This window comes from Myotis myotis, unplaced genomic scaffold (assembly GCF_014108235.1).
Source record: "Myotis myotis isolate mMyoMyo1 unplaced genomic scaffold, mMyoMyo1.p scaffold_m19_p_18, whole genome shotgun sequence".
NCBI lineage: Eukaryota > Metazoa > Chordata > Mammalia > Chiroptera > Vespertilionidae > Myotis > Myotis myotis.
In genome coordinates, this window is record NW_023416322.1 from 12,835,235 (window position 1) to 12,849,779 (window position 14,545).

The following is a 14,545-nucleotide window of genomic DNA, read 5'->3' on the forward strand; positions in this document are numbered from 1 at the left end:
TATTTGGGGAAATGCTTATGTGAAAGGGAGAGAGCTGGAAATGGCTGGGAAGCCATCGGATGCAGTCTGACCCTGAGGGAAGGAGAGAGATTGGGTTGGATCTTGATTACTGTGGAGTCTGTGGAAAGTTCAGGAAGGCTAACAAGTAGTTCTTTTTTAAAAAAAAAATTTTTTTTTTTATTGATTTCAGAGAGGAAGGGAGAGGGAGAGAGAGAGAATCATTGATCAGCTGCCTCCTACACGCCCCCTACCGGGGATTGAGACTGCCACCCAGAATACACACTGACAGGGAATCAAACCCATGACCTCCTACTTCATAGGTAGGATGCTCAAACACTGAGCCATGCTGGCCGGGCTATCAGGTAGTTCTTGAGCCAAAGTTGCTGAATACAGGAGTCTCTTGTCTCCCAGAAACTGGCCTGCCTTGGTATTCCTGTCATAATCATCAGCAGGAGCAGCCTGTGGGAGCCATGGCCTCGGTGCACACGTGGAAATGGATTTCACAGTGCAGCCACTGGGGCCCTGAGCCAGTCCGCCTTGTCATGGCTGCACCTCAGTGCTCTCCAGAATCATGCGGCTGGAGTGGGCAGCCCCTCACAAAGAAGGGATATTTTTTTCCAGACAGATAAAACAATAATCTCTAGCACATGAAGTATTGTCAAAATTCTTCTAACATGCTCTTCAGTCCAACTCTTTCCTTTCATTCCCACAGCTGCTCCCATAGCCTTCCATTGTTTTATTCTTGGACTACCAGAGTATCTTCTAATTAGTTTCTGCCTTTATTCTCAACCTTCTTCAACCAATCCTATTCTGTCGTATAATTTTCTGATCAGAACATCACTATGAATGTATCACTTTCGTTTTTTTAAATATATATATTTTTATTGATTTCAGAGAGGAAGGGAGAGGGAGAGAGAAATAGAAACATCAATGATGAGAGAGAATCACTGATCGGCTGCCTCCTGCAGGCCCCCACTGGGGATCGAGCCTGCAACCGGGGCATGTGACCCCTCAGGGAATCGAGCCATGACCTCCTGGTTCATAGGTTGATGCTTAAGCACTGAGCCGGTCCACCGGGGCAATGTATCGCTTTCTTACTAAAAGCCCTACAAAATTTTGGGGGAGTCTCAAATTCTCAGTATGGCATTCAGAACCTCTAATATGACTCTTACTCTTCCCTAATGCAATGTTTGTATCTTGAAACTATCACTGTCCTTCAGGAACCCTGTGATTATTTCCATCCCCAACTTGTTTTAGAATAATAGGATCTCAGTGGTGGAAAGTCCCTATATGAACATCATTTGCTCTCCACTTTAACTTCTTGACCTTAGGGAGGTTAGAGGCGAATCTCTGCAGTTTACAGCAAAAGCATAGACAGAGAGGAGGGAGATGAGAGAAAGAAAGAGAGATAGAAATAGCTGAGGGAAAGGGTACAAAATCTGAGGTCTGGTCTAGGAGACAAAACCAGCATGAGGCCCTTAGGATGTAGAGAGCAGGTGGCTAGGATAGAATGAAGCTACTGGAGACCCGGACTGTGGGAGACGGAGGGATGGAGAAAGTATGGGATGGGTTTCAGGAGAGTCTTATAGTAAGAAGACAGCCCACCTGGGAAAACATCATCTTCCATGATCCAAAATGCCTCCACCAATACAGAGTAAAAAAGAGGCAAAAAAAGGAGGCAAGTGAGTAAGCGGGGAAAGGGAAGGAAGGAGGGAAGGCCGTTTCCCAAATCTGCCATACATCTAAGTGTGTTTGTTGACTAGGCCTGTTGGCCTAGTTCTGCTCCAATAGAGCTTCCATGTGGGGTATGATTACAGTCTGGCTTACAGTGGTTCGAAAATCCAATTATTTTACACACTAAGCCAAGAGGGATTATCCGTGATGATAATGATCGGCGCTCCAGGGCTTATAACAAGCCCAGATCCGTTTCTGTGCAGCTGCCGCCCACTGGCCTCGGCTCTAACCCTTGTGACTACACAGAATAAGCCCGATTCCTTCTCATCTGGCAACCATTCATATATTTGAAAACATTTATCATGGAGTTCCTGAGTCATTTCTTTTTCAGACAAAACATTATCAGCTTTTTAACCTTTTCCCATAGAACGCAATTAAAAACATCTTGTTGCTGAATTCACTCCAGGTATTTTCTTTCTTTATTAAAAAAAATTTTTTTTTTTTATTGATTTCAGAGAGGAAGGGAGAGGGAGAGAGATAGAAACATCAATGATGAGAATCATTGATCGGTTGTCTCTTGCTCACTCCACACTGGGGATCGAGCCTGCAACCTGGGCATGTGCCCCGACTGGGAATCAAACTGTGACCTCTTGGTTCATAGGTCAACGCTCAACCAATGAGCCACACTGGCCTGGCTATTTTCTTTCTTTAAATATTTTTTTATTGATTTCAGAGAGGAAGGGAGAGGGAGAGGGAGAGAGAGATAGAAAAATCAGTGATGAGAGAGAATCATTGATCAGCTGCCTCCTGCACGCCCCACACTGGGAATCGAGCCCACAACCCAGGCATGTGCCCCAACCGGGAATTGAACTGTGACCTCCCGTTTCATAGGTCAACACTCAGCCACTGAGCCGTGTCGCCTGGGCCTCCAGGTATTTTCTTACCAGGGCAGAGAAAAGTGGGATTACTGATTCCTTTATGATAGGTCATAAGCATCTAAATTTCAGCCTAAAAATCACTGTACTAATTTTAGTAAGTCCCTCTATATGAAAATTAAACTCACTCTCCATGAACACTCCAGGTGCTGCTTCTGGCCTCGGTCTTCTCTACTGTGTCTTCACTCATTTCCTGGAGACTTCTCATTCGTTAAATACATTGTGACTAAGGAGGAACTACTGTGGGTTGGCCCCCGGGAGTGGGAAAGATTTATCACCACTGGGACCCCCTCCATTGCTGTAACCCAGGGAAGCTAGAGGTGGCAGGATCCAGACTAAGGGTGAGCTAAGCAAGATGTCTAGGCCCTAAGGTGCAAAGCTTACAGAAGCTCCCTCCCAGGTTTGTGCAAACGTATTCTGGACAGAGTTCTTATCCAGTCTCCTCTCCAGCTTATTGCTTTGATAACCTGAGAATGTAGATTAATATAGGTATTGGCCATTTGAACTCTCAAGCAAAGTTTTAGAGGTAGCACTTTTATAGTCCACGCAAACAACCACCGAAGCCTAAACTCGCATTTAATATAGACTGGTGAAATGTTAGCCATTATTTGGTATCTGTCAGAGTGAGGGGGTTCAGAATACAAGACTGGGTTTTTCCTAGATCTTCCCATGCAGTAAGGGGAGAGAGAAGAACCCCACCAGTCTACCTTTTGTCCCCAGTTTGGAGGCGTTTATACTCAGGCGTTATCTTAGGGCTGTGGATCTTTGATGTTATTGTCCACATTTTTCTTTCAAATTATCCCCTGGATCCAGGCTCTCCCATTCTGCAGAGAGATAGCTGAGAACATGAAACGACTTCCTGTGACCAGCGCAGACAGAAAAGGCCTGCCCGGGAAGTGTGGGAAAAGAAAGAGCCTGGCAGTGGTTATATAACTCAGGCCCAGACATGAAAGGAGGCTGCACCAAAAGAAAATGTTCCCTGACAGAGCAGTGAAACCCTTCCTGGGGAGACCAGGAGAAGGAGAGAACAGGCAGAGGTGGATTGAATACCTGCCTCCTCCCTCAGGTCAGGTTGCCTTGTGTAGCTCAAATCAAACCGATGTGAGGAACTCCCCCAGTTTAGCCTCCTTCGTGAAAGGGGAGCAGGAAGACAAAGGAGATGGGGTTACTCATTTAGGACGTAGTCCAGGGCCCTTTCAATTATGAAGAGAGTCTCTAAATTTTATAATATATGTAAATGCAAAATGTCAGCAGAGTTCTTACCTCTGATTGGCAGGGGTGGGAGGGGGAGACGGTTAGGAGGCATTAGAGAGAGGGGAGGAACCATTTGAAACTTTATTTTCAGAATATAGCTATATGCTTTTAACTTTAAATGCTATGCTTGCTAGTTGTGAAAAATTCAAAGATCACAGAATGATAAAAAATATATGTACATATATAGTATATTTAAAGTAGACTTTTATTGATTTCAGAGAGAAAGGGAGAGGGAGAGAGAGAGATAGAAACATTAATGATGAGAGAGGATCATTGATTAGCTTCCTCCTGCATGCCCCACAGTGGGGACTGAGTACACAACTCAGGCACTTGCCCTCGACTGGAATCGAACCTGGGACCCTTTAGTCTGCAGGCCAACGCTCTATCCACTAAGCAAAACCATCCAGGCTCACAACTATCCTTTCTAAATGATTTCTTGCTGATCTTATTCTTAAATGAAGAATAGAAATTTCCCCAGCAAAGAAGATCCCTATCTTCCATCTTAAGATAGGACAATGATCGTGGGCAAAAGACATCTAGAAGGAGTGAAAAGCAGAACACTTATTCAGGAATAAGTGAGATGATCAGATGGAGGAATTCTGGAAGACAAGCTTGAAAAGGTCATTTGGAACTAGATTCTCAAGAATCTTGTATGTATGGATTTTTATCCTGAGGGCAGTGGAAGTGGGAGCCACTTAACTTATGTGTTGTTGTTTTTTTTGTTTTAAATCCTAACCCAAGGCTATATTTCTATTGATTTTTTTTACACTATAAAACTGTATTAGGCAAAGTAGATAGATACATTGCAAAATTGCTTATAATTGCAAAGATTTTGGGAAAATGTACATGCCTATCAGTAGGAAATTACTTAAAAATAATTTTTTAAAATTGTCTAAAGTTTTACATATGTCTCCTTTTTCCCCAATTGACACCCCCCTAACCCCCCCCCCCCCCCAGCCATTCCCACTCCGGGCAAGCCCCCACAGCCACAGTGTCTGTGCCCATTGATTATGCTAATATGCATGCATAAAAGTCCTTTGGTTGCTCTCTAACCCTCCGCCCCCTACCAGTTGTCTCTGGATCTATTCTTGTTCATCAAATTATGTTGATCATTATGTCCCACATATGAGTGAGATCATGTGATATTCATCTTTCTCTGACTGGCTTATTTCACTCAGCATAATGCTCTCCAATTCCATCCATTCTGTTGCAAATGGTTAAAGTTCCTTCTTTTTTATAGTGGCATAGTATTCCATTGTGTAGATGTACCACAGTTTTTTAGTCTACTCATCTGCTAATGGGCACTTAGGCTGTTTCCAAATCTTAGCTATGGTAAATTGTGCTGCTATGAACATAGGGGTGCATATATCCTTACTGATTGGTGTTTCTGGTTTCTTGGGATATATTCCTAGAAGTGGGATCACTGGGTCAAATGGGAGTTCCATTTTTAACTTTTTAAGGAAACTCCATACTGTCTTCCACAGTGGCTGCACCAGTCTGCATTCCCACCAGCAGTGCACAAGGGTTCCTTTTTCTCCACATCCTCCCCAGCACTTGTTGTTGTTGATTTGTTGATGATAGCCCTTCTGACAGGTGTGAGGTGGTATCTCATTGTTGTTTTGATTTGCATCTCTCGGATGATTAGTGACTTTGAGCATGTTTTCATATGTCTCTGGGCCTTCTTTTGAAAAGTGTCTATTTAGGTCCTTTGCCCATTTTTTGATTGGATCATTTATCTTCCTTTTATTAAGCTGTATGAGTTCTCTGTAAATTTTGGAGATTAAACCCTTATTGGAAATATCATTGGCAAATATGTTCTCCCATGCAGTGGGCTTTCTTGTTGTTTTGATGATGGTTTCTTTTGCTGCAGAAATTTGGCTCATATATATTATTTCCTACCTCTTCTTCCTTGGTCCTCTATTAATAGAATAATATATATATATACTTCTATTACTCATTTATATCAACAAAAATATATACAACTTCTACTTATTTTCCATGAATTTTTAAAAGTGAATTCTAATTCTCCATTATGTAAAATGAGAGAAGTTACCATCCATAAACTATTCTTCATTTCTCATCAACTCTGCTTCATTTCTTAGCCTCTATCCTTACTTGACATTGTCGGGATTGCTAACATCTACATTTTGTTTTGTACAGTAAATATTTCATACTTTTTCAAACACCTTAGAACAAATAGATAGTATTTATAATACTATGACTAAATAAAAATTATTTATTATGACCCAAGTTGTAGTGTAGCATCCTAAATTGGAAAAGGTAACACTATATTGCAAAATCAGTGCTGCCAAAGAGAATATTCCAACTCTCGAGGCCGAATGGATTTCCTTGTCTTAAACTCTGACAACTACTCAAAATCATGCCAACTTTAATTTGCTTCATATGTGGACTAAATTACTTTCTCCCTTTACAGTATGTAATTTCCTTTTTTTCTGTTGAGAGAAGAAATATATGCCTTTTTATGATAATAAGATCTTCTAGCTTTTTAGTAGATTAGCTGTTAAATGGAAAGGATTTTCTTCCCAAACGTGTCCTTCAGACTTTCTGTTCTAATTTGAATTTGTCACCTTCTAGGCCTGCAGCCCAACTGTCATCTATGATTTCTTTTCATTGTACTCATACTGGTAGTTTAGTTTCTCTGCTTCTTGGATCCATAGCTTCCTCTTCCTTGAATTCTATTCTCATTTTATTGGGCTATATCATCAAGTTAAAGTTTAAAAAAGTTAAATGTGCATGAAAGTTGATTTGGGGCATTAATGCATTTCTTAAATAATTTAATTTTGTCATTCTTGACTGAGTTTTATTGGACAGGGAGTTGTAGTCTGATAATCATTTTTTCCTCAGTAGTACATAGACATTGCTCCATTCTTTTCTAACATCCACTTTGTTGTTGAGGTTGCTGATGCCAAGATGAATCTCATTTTTGAGGGAGAGTTGACTTTTTTTGTTTTGACTTTACTTTTTTCTGTCTCTGGAATTTTTCAGAATCTTCATTATCCTTGATATTCTGAAATTTGATGGGATGAGTCTAGATGTGGTTTTTCAGTTCATTCTTCTTACTTAGCTCTTGGAGGCACTTTAGAGTCCTATGATTTCATCCCAGGTACAAATTCCACCTCTGAGGTGAAGTTGGACGAATATTTAGCAATATAGGAATAATTTCAACAAAGTATATTTGGGTTGGGGGAGGAGTCTGAGTGGAGAAGGAGAAAGGCAGGGCTTAGAATGTGAAAAAGTATACTCCTCCCATGTAAATTGATAACAATAAGATGCAGTGGACAGAAAGTGGTAGAATTAGCAGGTGCCCTAATAAATAGCACATGTATTATTTTTATGTCATGTTTTCTATTGAAAGTTAAACAAAATATTTGTGCATATTGTTATAGGAGAGAAATTAGATTGCTTAGGAATTTAATAACATGTATATTTAAGTCAAATTTTGTAGAGCTTTTGAAATTCAGTGAGCATCTTATGAAATGAAAACATCATAGCGATAGAAACATATGCTTAGAATCTTTCCTTTCAAACCTTAACATATCATGTAAAACTAAGAAATTGTACTTTTACAAATCATTTTCCTATAATTGATTTTTGGGGCCCATCTTTCTGAATCCTCAACAGATGTTCCACAGTTTCTTTAATATATTGCTTCATTTTAAAGTGAAAGCACAAATAAGCTTTTTAAATGTCAGAGAATGTCATGTCATATCATATTAAACTCCATGAAAATTTTCCCCTTAATTCATAACAGTATGTAGTTGAGCAAAAAGAAATTCCATATTGGGAAGAAATCATTGGAAAGATGATGAAATATATGATTCTAGGTAGAGTTCTTTTAAGTTTCTCTTTATCACAAACATCAATGGTTATTTGACCTGATTGTTGTATAGTTGAACATATTAAAGTTTAAGAACTACTAACATAAAGGATCCATGAAAGTAAGCCTATTATGATTTATTTATTTATTAAAATTTGAGTATCTACTTTGATATAAAGAATTATGTTTGACAATCTTATTTTGATTATTATAAGCAGTTCTATAAACCAAGGAGATTTGAATGGCTTTTTGCATCAGATGATTTTCTCATTGACCTCAGATTATCAGTTTATTTTCTTAAATGTAGAATTCCATTTCCTTCCTGTGTATGTACATTCTTGAGGCCTTTTACAGGTTGCCTCTGCTTTGTACAGGATAGGTGGCTGCATTTACTGGTGTGTGACATACTTACATCATTTAAAAGGTATGTGGCATATTTTTTGACCTTTGAATGAAAATTGTTATGTAACTGACACTTGTCATTATCATGGGACCATCCAGCTGTGACAAAGGGTTTTAAATATAATCAAGCACTCCCATGTCAAACAAAATTATGTACTTCTTTGTTGTGAATAAGTAGGCTAGTTACTCTAGTTGTATCCTACTAAGCATATACTTGTTGAATACTTTGTGCTAAATTGGTCTATAGGTTTGGAAGTTCTGTTCACTCCTCCATGCTGACAGGCCAGTATCATGCTGTGTTGTAATTGTGTCAACAAACCACAGTGTCCTCCTCTGTGCGTTTAGCCAATAGAAATAACTTTATTGGTCAATAAGAAGTTATAACAGATTATACAGGAACACATCATATGTAGAGAGGAAAGGAGAAGTGTAGGTGGCCCTTCGGTCTGCATAGAAGACTCAGGAAATATAATGGAAAGTGAGTGTAGGGTAGTAAATCAGTGACGGTGCTATTTGCTCTCTTTTTTTCTTTTCTTAGAACTTGTTCTATCTCTCAAGCTTTAGGGGGCAAGAAGGAAAACTCATTTGATTTCAGTGAGTAAAAACGATTCTAGTATGCTCCGTGTGTAGTTTTTTTCTGAAGCTACTTCAAGTTGAGTTACTCTCATTGGCAATGTTACCAGAATAAATAACTAATATTATAACCATTTCTATGACATGATTCATGAAAGAGATTCAATATTAATAGTTTTTACTAGATTTTTCATTAGATCTGTATATCCAGCTACATCTTCTCAGATAATTGCAATTGCTAATAAATCTTACAGTTTAAATTGTCTCCCTTACTAAAAAAGCTCAAAATCCTTGAATAATATAATTTAACATCTACTAAATTTTTCAAAATGTAGTTTTTTGGTATGGGTACTTGTTAAATCTTCATTTTCATGTGTGCAACTATATATTGCTAGCTATTGTTTTCTTCATCCTTTTAGTGATTCTGGTCTTTTTTTCAATTGAATAGCTTAAATAAAGGAAGATTCCAACTTTAAATATCACCTGTTTCTTGAAAGTACATTGGGGAGAACCAAGATGGCGGCATAGGTTAACGCCGGAGTTTGCTGCTTTGAACAACTACTTCAAAAGTGAAACCAAAAAACGGAAGGGACATCACCCAGAACCACAGGAACGCTGGCTGAGTGGAAGTCCTACAACTAGGAGGAAAGAGAAACGCATACGGACACTCAGAGGAGGCGCAGTGCTGAAGTCAAATTCTGAGGTGCGGAGTGCACAGAGCGGGCTGGAGGCGGAGGGCGCGGTTGGCGTTTTCAATCGGGAGGGAGTCGCAGACTCTGAGCTCCAGATCCGGGCGAGTCTTTAGGGACCCAGACTCAAACGGGAGAAGCGGGACTGTCTGGCTTTGGTCAGAGCGAGTGCAGCTTTCTCTCTGAGCTTTGCAGCGGGTGCTGGGACTCAGAGAGGCAGAGCCCCTGGGGACAGGACTGAGAGCCGCCATAACTGCTCTCTCCGGCCCACCCTGTTGATCCTGTTCGACCCGCCCAGCCCAAGCCCTGCACAGAGGCATTTGCCGGATAGCCTCAGGCAAACGCCAGATTAGCACCTTCCTAGAGGACAGAAGTTCTCTCACTGCTGACACAGCTGATTCTCATAGCCACTTGGCCTGGAGGTCAAACCCTCCCTGGAATTAGCTACAACAATCAAGATTTAACTATAAGACTGCGAACAAAGACCACTAGGGGGTGCACCAAGGAAGCATAACAAAATGCGGAGACAAACAAACAGGACAAAATTGTCAATGGAAGATATAGAGTTCAGAACCACACTTTTAAGGTCTCTCAAGAACTGTTTAGAAGCCGCCGATAAACTTAATGAGATCTACAAGAAAACTAATTAGACCCTCGATCTTATATTGGGGAACCAACTAGAAATTAAGCATACACGGACTGAAATAACGAATATTATACAGACTCCCGACAGCAGACCAGAGGAGCGCAAGAATCAAGTCAATGATTTGAAATGCGAGGAAGCAAAAAACACCCAACCGGAAAAGCAAAATGAAAAAAGAATCCAAAAATGCGAGGATAGTGTAAGGAGCCTCTGGGACAGCTTCAAGCGTACCAACATCAGAATTATAGGGTTGCCAGAAGATGAGAGAGAACAAGATATTGAAAACCTATTTGAAGAAATAATGACAGAAAACTTCCCCCACCTGGTGAAAGAAATGGACTTACAGGTCCAAGAAGCGCGGAGAACCCCAAACAAAAGGAATCCAAAGAGGACCACACCAAGACACATCATCATTAAAATGCCAAGAGCAAACGATAAAGAGAGAATCTTAAAAACAGCAAGAGAAAGAAACTCAGTTACCTACAAGGGAATACCCATACGACTGTCAGCTGATTTCTCAACAGAAACTTTGCAGGCCAGAAGGGAGTGGCAAGAAATATTCAAAGTGATGAATACCAAGAACCTACAACCAAGATTACTTTATCCAGCAAAGCTATCATTCAGAATTGAAGGTCAGATAAAGAGCTTCACAGATAAGGAAAAGCTAAAGGAGTTCATCACCACCAAACCAGGATTATATGAAATGCTGAAAGGTATCCTTTAAGAAGAGGAAGAGGAAGAAAAAGGTAAAGATACAAATTATGAACAACAAATATGCATCTATCAACAAGTGAATCTAAGAATCAAGTGAATAAATAATCTGATGAACAGAATGAACTGTTGATTATAATAGAATCAGGGACATAGAAAGGGAATGGACTGACTATTCCTGGGGGGAAAGGGGTGTGGGAGATGTGGAAAGAGACTGGACAAAAATCGTGCACCTATGGATGAGGACAGTGGGTGGGGAGTGAGGGCGGAGGGTGGGGCGGGAACTGGGAGGAGGGGAGTTATGGGGGGGGAAAAAAGAGGAACAAATGTAATAATCTGAACAATAAAGATTTAATAAAAAAAAAAAAAAAGAAAGTACATTGGGAACTTTTGTAATTTGGAACATATTTTTCCATCAATATAGTGTTGCTATTAATAGTGCTGGGTTATTTTAGTTGGCACATGAAAACTACTTAACTAATGTAGGTGAAATTACCAAACCACATCATTCACCCTCAGCTTTTCCCTTTTCCATTGATATTTTAGCCATACCACTTAATAAATTAAGTTTTGTGGCTCTCCTGGAAGTCAAACTATCATTTTAAATAATATTTCTATGAAATGTTGAGTTGAAACTTGATATACCAAAAACACATTTCTGTTTCCTAGTCTCAGGGAAGGGAATTAATTTGACTTTTAAAATATTTTCTTCCCCCATTTCTTTTTCTTTTTTTAATATTTTATTGACTTTTTACAGAGAGGAAGGGAGAGGGATAGAGAACTAGAAACATCGATCAGCTGCCTCCTGCACACTCCCTACTGGGGATATGCCCGAAACCAAGGTACATGCCCTTGATCGGAATCGAACCTGGGACCCTTGAGTCCGCAGGCTGACGCTCTATCCACTGAGCCAAACCGGTTAGGGCTTCTTCCCCCATTTCAACCCCTAACTACTTCCACAACACATGATGGGAAAATTAGGTAATTGCTTGAGCTGTATGCATGAAAGCTGTTTTGAAAAATAATTAACTAATAGAGAACTAAAAATGAAGCAGTTCTTGAACATCCCCTAGGGCAGTGGTCGGCAAACTCATTAGTCAACAGAGCCAAATATCAACAGTACAACGATTGAAATTTCTTTTGAGAGCCACATTTTTTAAACTTAAACTATATAGGTAGGTACCTTGTTATTAACTTAATTAGGGTAGGAAGAGCCACACTCAAGGGGCCAAAGAGCCACATGTGGCTCGTGAACCGCAGTTTGCCGACCATGGGACTGTAGACCAAAGATAGTTTAGAGGTACAAGGTCAAAATTAGAAAATAATTGTGTCATTACATAGGATGTACATAGTTAATAAGATATAAAACATTTAAATTATAAATAATTGATATTCCCCCAAATTAAAAGTATCAAACCAATAACATACTTTAGAAATAGGAATGTGTAAGAAGCTAAATCTTACTTCCAAGTGGCTGCTAAGCAAACTCAGAAGCTATATGAGACATTGGAAAGTTAAGGCAAGCCATATGATATTGTCCAACACTAGTCTCATAGAAAATTTCCAAATAGTATTTGGACAGCGCAGTTTTGTGTTTTTTAAAAGGCAATGTTAGCAGGAAGAAGCCTGCATTATAATCTGTGTGAGTGTATGTGTGTGGGGGGGAACACCATCAATATTAAATAGCCTTGGCCTAAATTCCCAGATTTGACAAGTTTGAAACTCAAGTTCATAAAACACACATACACTAATTTTCTGAGCACACTATCTTGATATGAACCTGGATTATGGATGCTTATATAACTTGGATATATATATATATATATATATATATATATATATACACACATATATATATAGTAACTTATGTAGTTGGTGATGAAATGATCATTGAGTTTTTCTGGCTTTCAATATGAAAAATTTTAAAAGGTTGAACAATCGGATTACTCAGAGCCAGCCAGAAACCACAAACCAGAACTGTGGTTTCAAGTAGAAACCAATGCCTTGGAGTTCAAGACTGTTTATTAATATAAATTTAAAAAATATGTTTTTATTGATTTTGGAGATAAAAGAAGAGAGAGAGAGTCTTTCACACTGGTTGGTTGCGTCACATATGCACCCCAGTTAGGGATCAAAACCCAAACCAGGCATGTGTCCTGACAGGAAATCAAACTAATGACCTTTTGGAACACAGGATGACACCCAACCCATTGAGAAACACTGGCCAGGGCTAATTAAACATTTTTTAATTGATTTTTTTTTAGAGAGCGAGGAAGGGAGAGGGAGAGAAACATTGATGGGCTGCCTCCTGCATGCCCCCTACTGGGGACGGAGCCTGAACCTGTAATCCAGACATATGCCCTGACCAGGAATCCAATAGACCAGGCCCAACCAACTGAGCAACGCTGGCTAAGGCTCAAGATTATTTTAAGGGAGGTTGCCTGGAGAAAACATCTTTGGCTCTATACATATTTTTCTTGAATCTCACAGATACCAATGGTAAACACATACACAGAGCTTTCCTAAAACATAGGTATTTTAATATTTTCTGAGAGGCATTTCATTTTATTCTTGCTTACAGCCAGCTTTTCGCACAGTGCCTGATTCAATAAATATTCACTGAACTAGTGAAAATGGTAAAGAATGAATTTCAATTGAACACAAACTGACAAAGGGAGAGATTATATAAAGGCAAGAAAGTTTCTGCTCTAGATTTACAGTCCAACCTCACTTACATAAGCGCAAAATATTCAAAATATTTTCTTCTTGGTGTTGCTCCCCAATATAGCAGTTTTGTACTGGGAGTTCGCATTTTCTTCACAAGGAACAATCACTAACTCCCTACTCCTCGATGTTGCTTATGCTGTTGATTGTGTACGTCATCAGAGTATCAAATGAAGTTGAGGGCGGGTCACCTGGCTGTGGTTCAAGCGCCTCAGGTAAAATCAAGGGGCCAATTGTTGCTGTGCTCAGCCCTGGCCTGTGATTGTTCATAATGCTCACAGGTTTGTGAAGTTTACAAACCGGCGTGTGGCATGCTTTTCAGGCCCTTTGCCAAAACGGTGGTCTGACCCCTACTTTTGTATGGCCTTAAATGCGTGTTTATAATGTGCAGACAAATGCCAACTCCTATTTCCAAGGGGAAAACCAAGCCCAGGGTAGTGTCAAGGTTTATCAGGAGCGAGGCTGAGGGGTGAAGTGTGCGGACGCCTGTGTGTGTGAGACAGAGGAGAGAGAGGAGAGGAAGGCAGAGCGAGAGGGAGAGAGAAGCTGCTGTCCTCAGGATCCCTCTCTCCCGTTTGCTGTTTGCCTACATGCTGTCTCTCCACCCCACAGCAGAGATCTGAGACGAGAATCTGGCCGATTCCAGCAAATCAAACAACAAAACAGACCTTCAGATTACAGAATCTCGGCGCGTCCCTGGGTGGGCATCCTTGAGCCTCGTCTTCAGCCAGGGAGAGCTGTCCATGGTGCTGACCGCATCCTTCCCACTCGCTCCTGGCTTCGGAGGCTGCACGCACCGGAGGAGCCAGCCCCTCCGCGGTGGTCCAGGCCCTGGGAAGCCCGGGACCTAACGGGTCGCGCCTCCTGCACACGCTCAGTGCGGCTCGGCCGGTCCCAGGTGCGGATGCTCGGGCTCCCAGGACTGGGCACCTGTTTTGAATCCCGGCGCGAGGCGCTGCGGGGGCGGCGGGGCGGGGGCGGGGCAGCATCACGTGCCAGCGGCGGCCCGGGAAGGTTCCATTTCCTCCGCAGCCCGGCCAGCGCTCGCGTGTCTCGGGGCTCCCACCCCGCGCCCCGCCCCGCCCGCAGCTCCCCTCCCGGC

The 14,545-nt window shown here is 41.0% G+C and overlaps 1 protein-coding gene across 1 annotated transcript in view; it reads left to right on the plus strand.

Moving 5' to 3' along the window:
• The window catches only part of UTP25 (UTP25 small subunit processor component), a 78,425-nt gene extending 69,143 nt beyond the window's left edge, over nt 1-9,282 (plus strand). Inside the window, exon 12 of the mRNA XM_036343300.1 lies at nt 9,125-9,282. Coding sequence (XP_036199193.1) covers nt 9,125-9,152 — 28 coding nt within the window. The 3' untranslated portion in view covers nt 9,153-9,282. The remainder of the gene's footprint in view (nt 1-9,124) is intronic.
• The last annotated feature ends 5,263 nt before the right edge of the window (nt 9,283-14,545 follow it).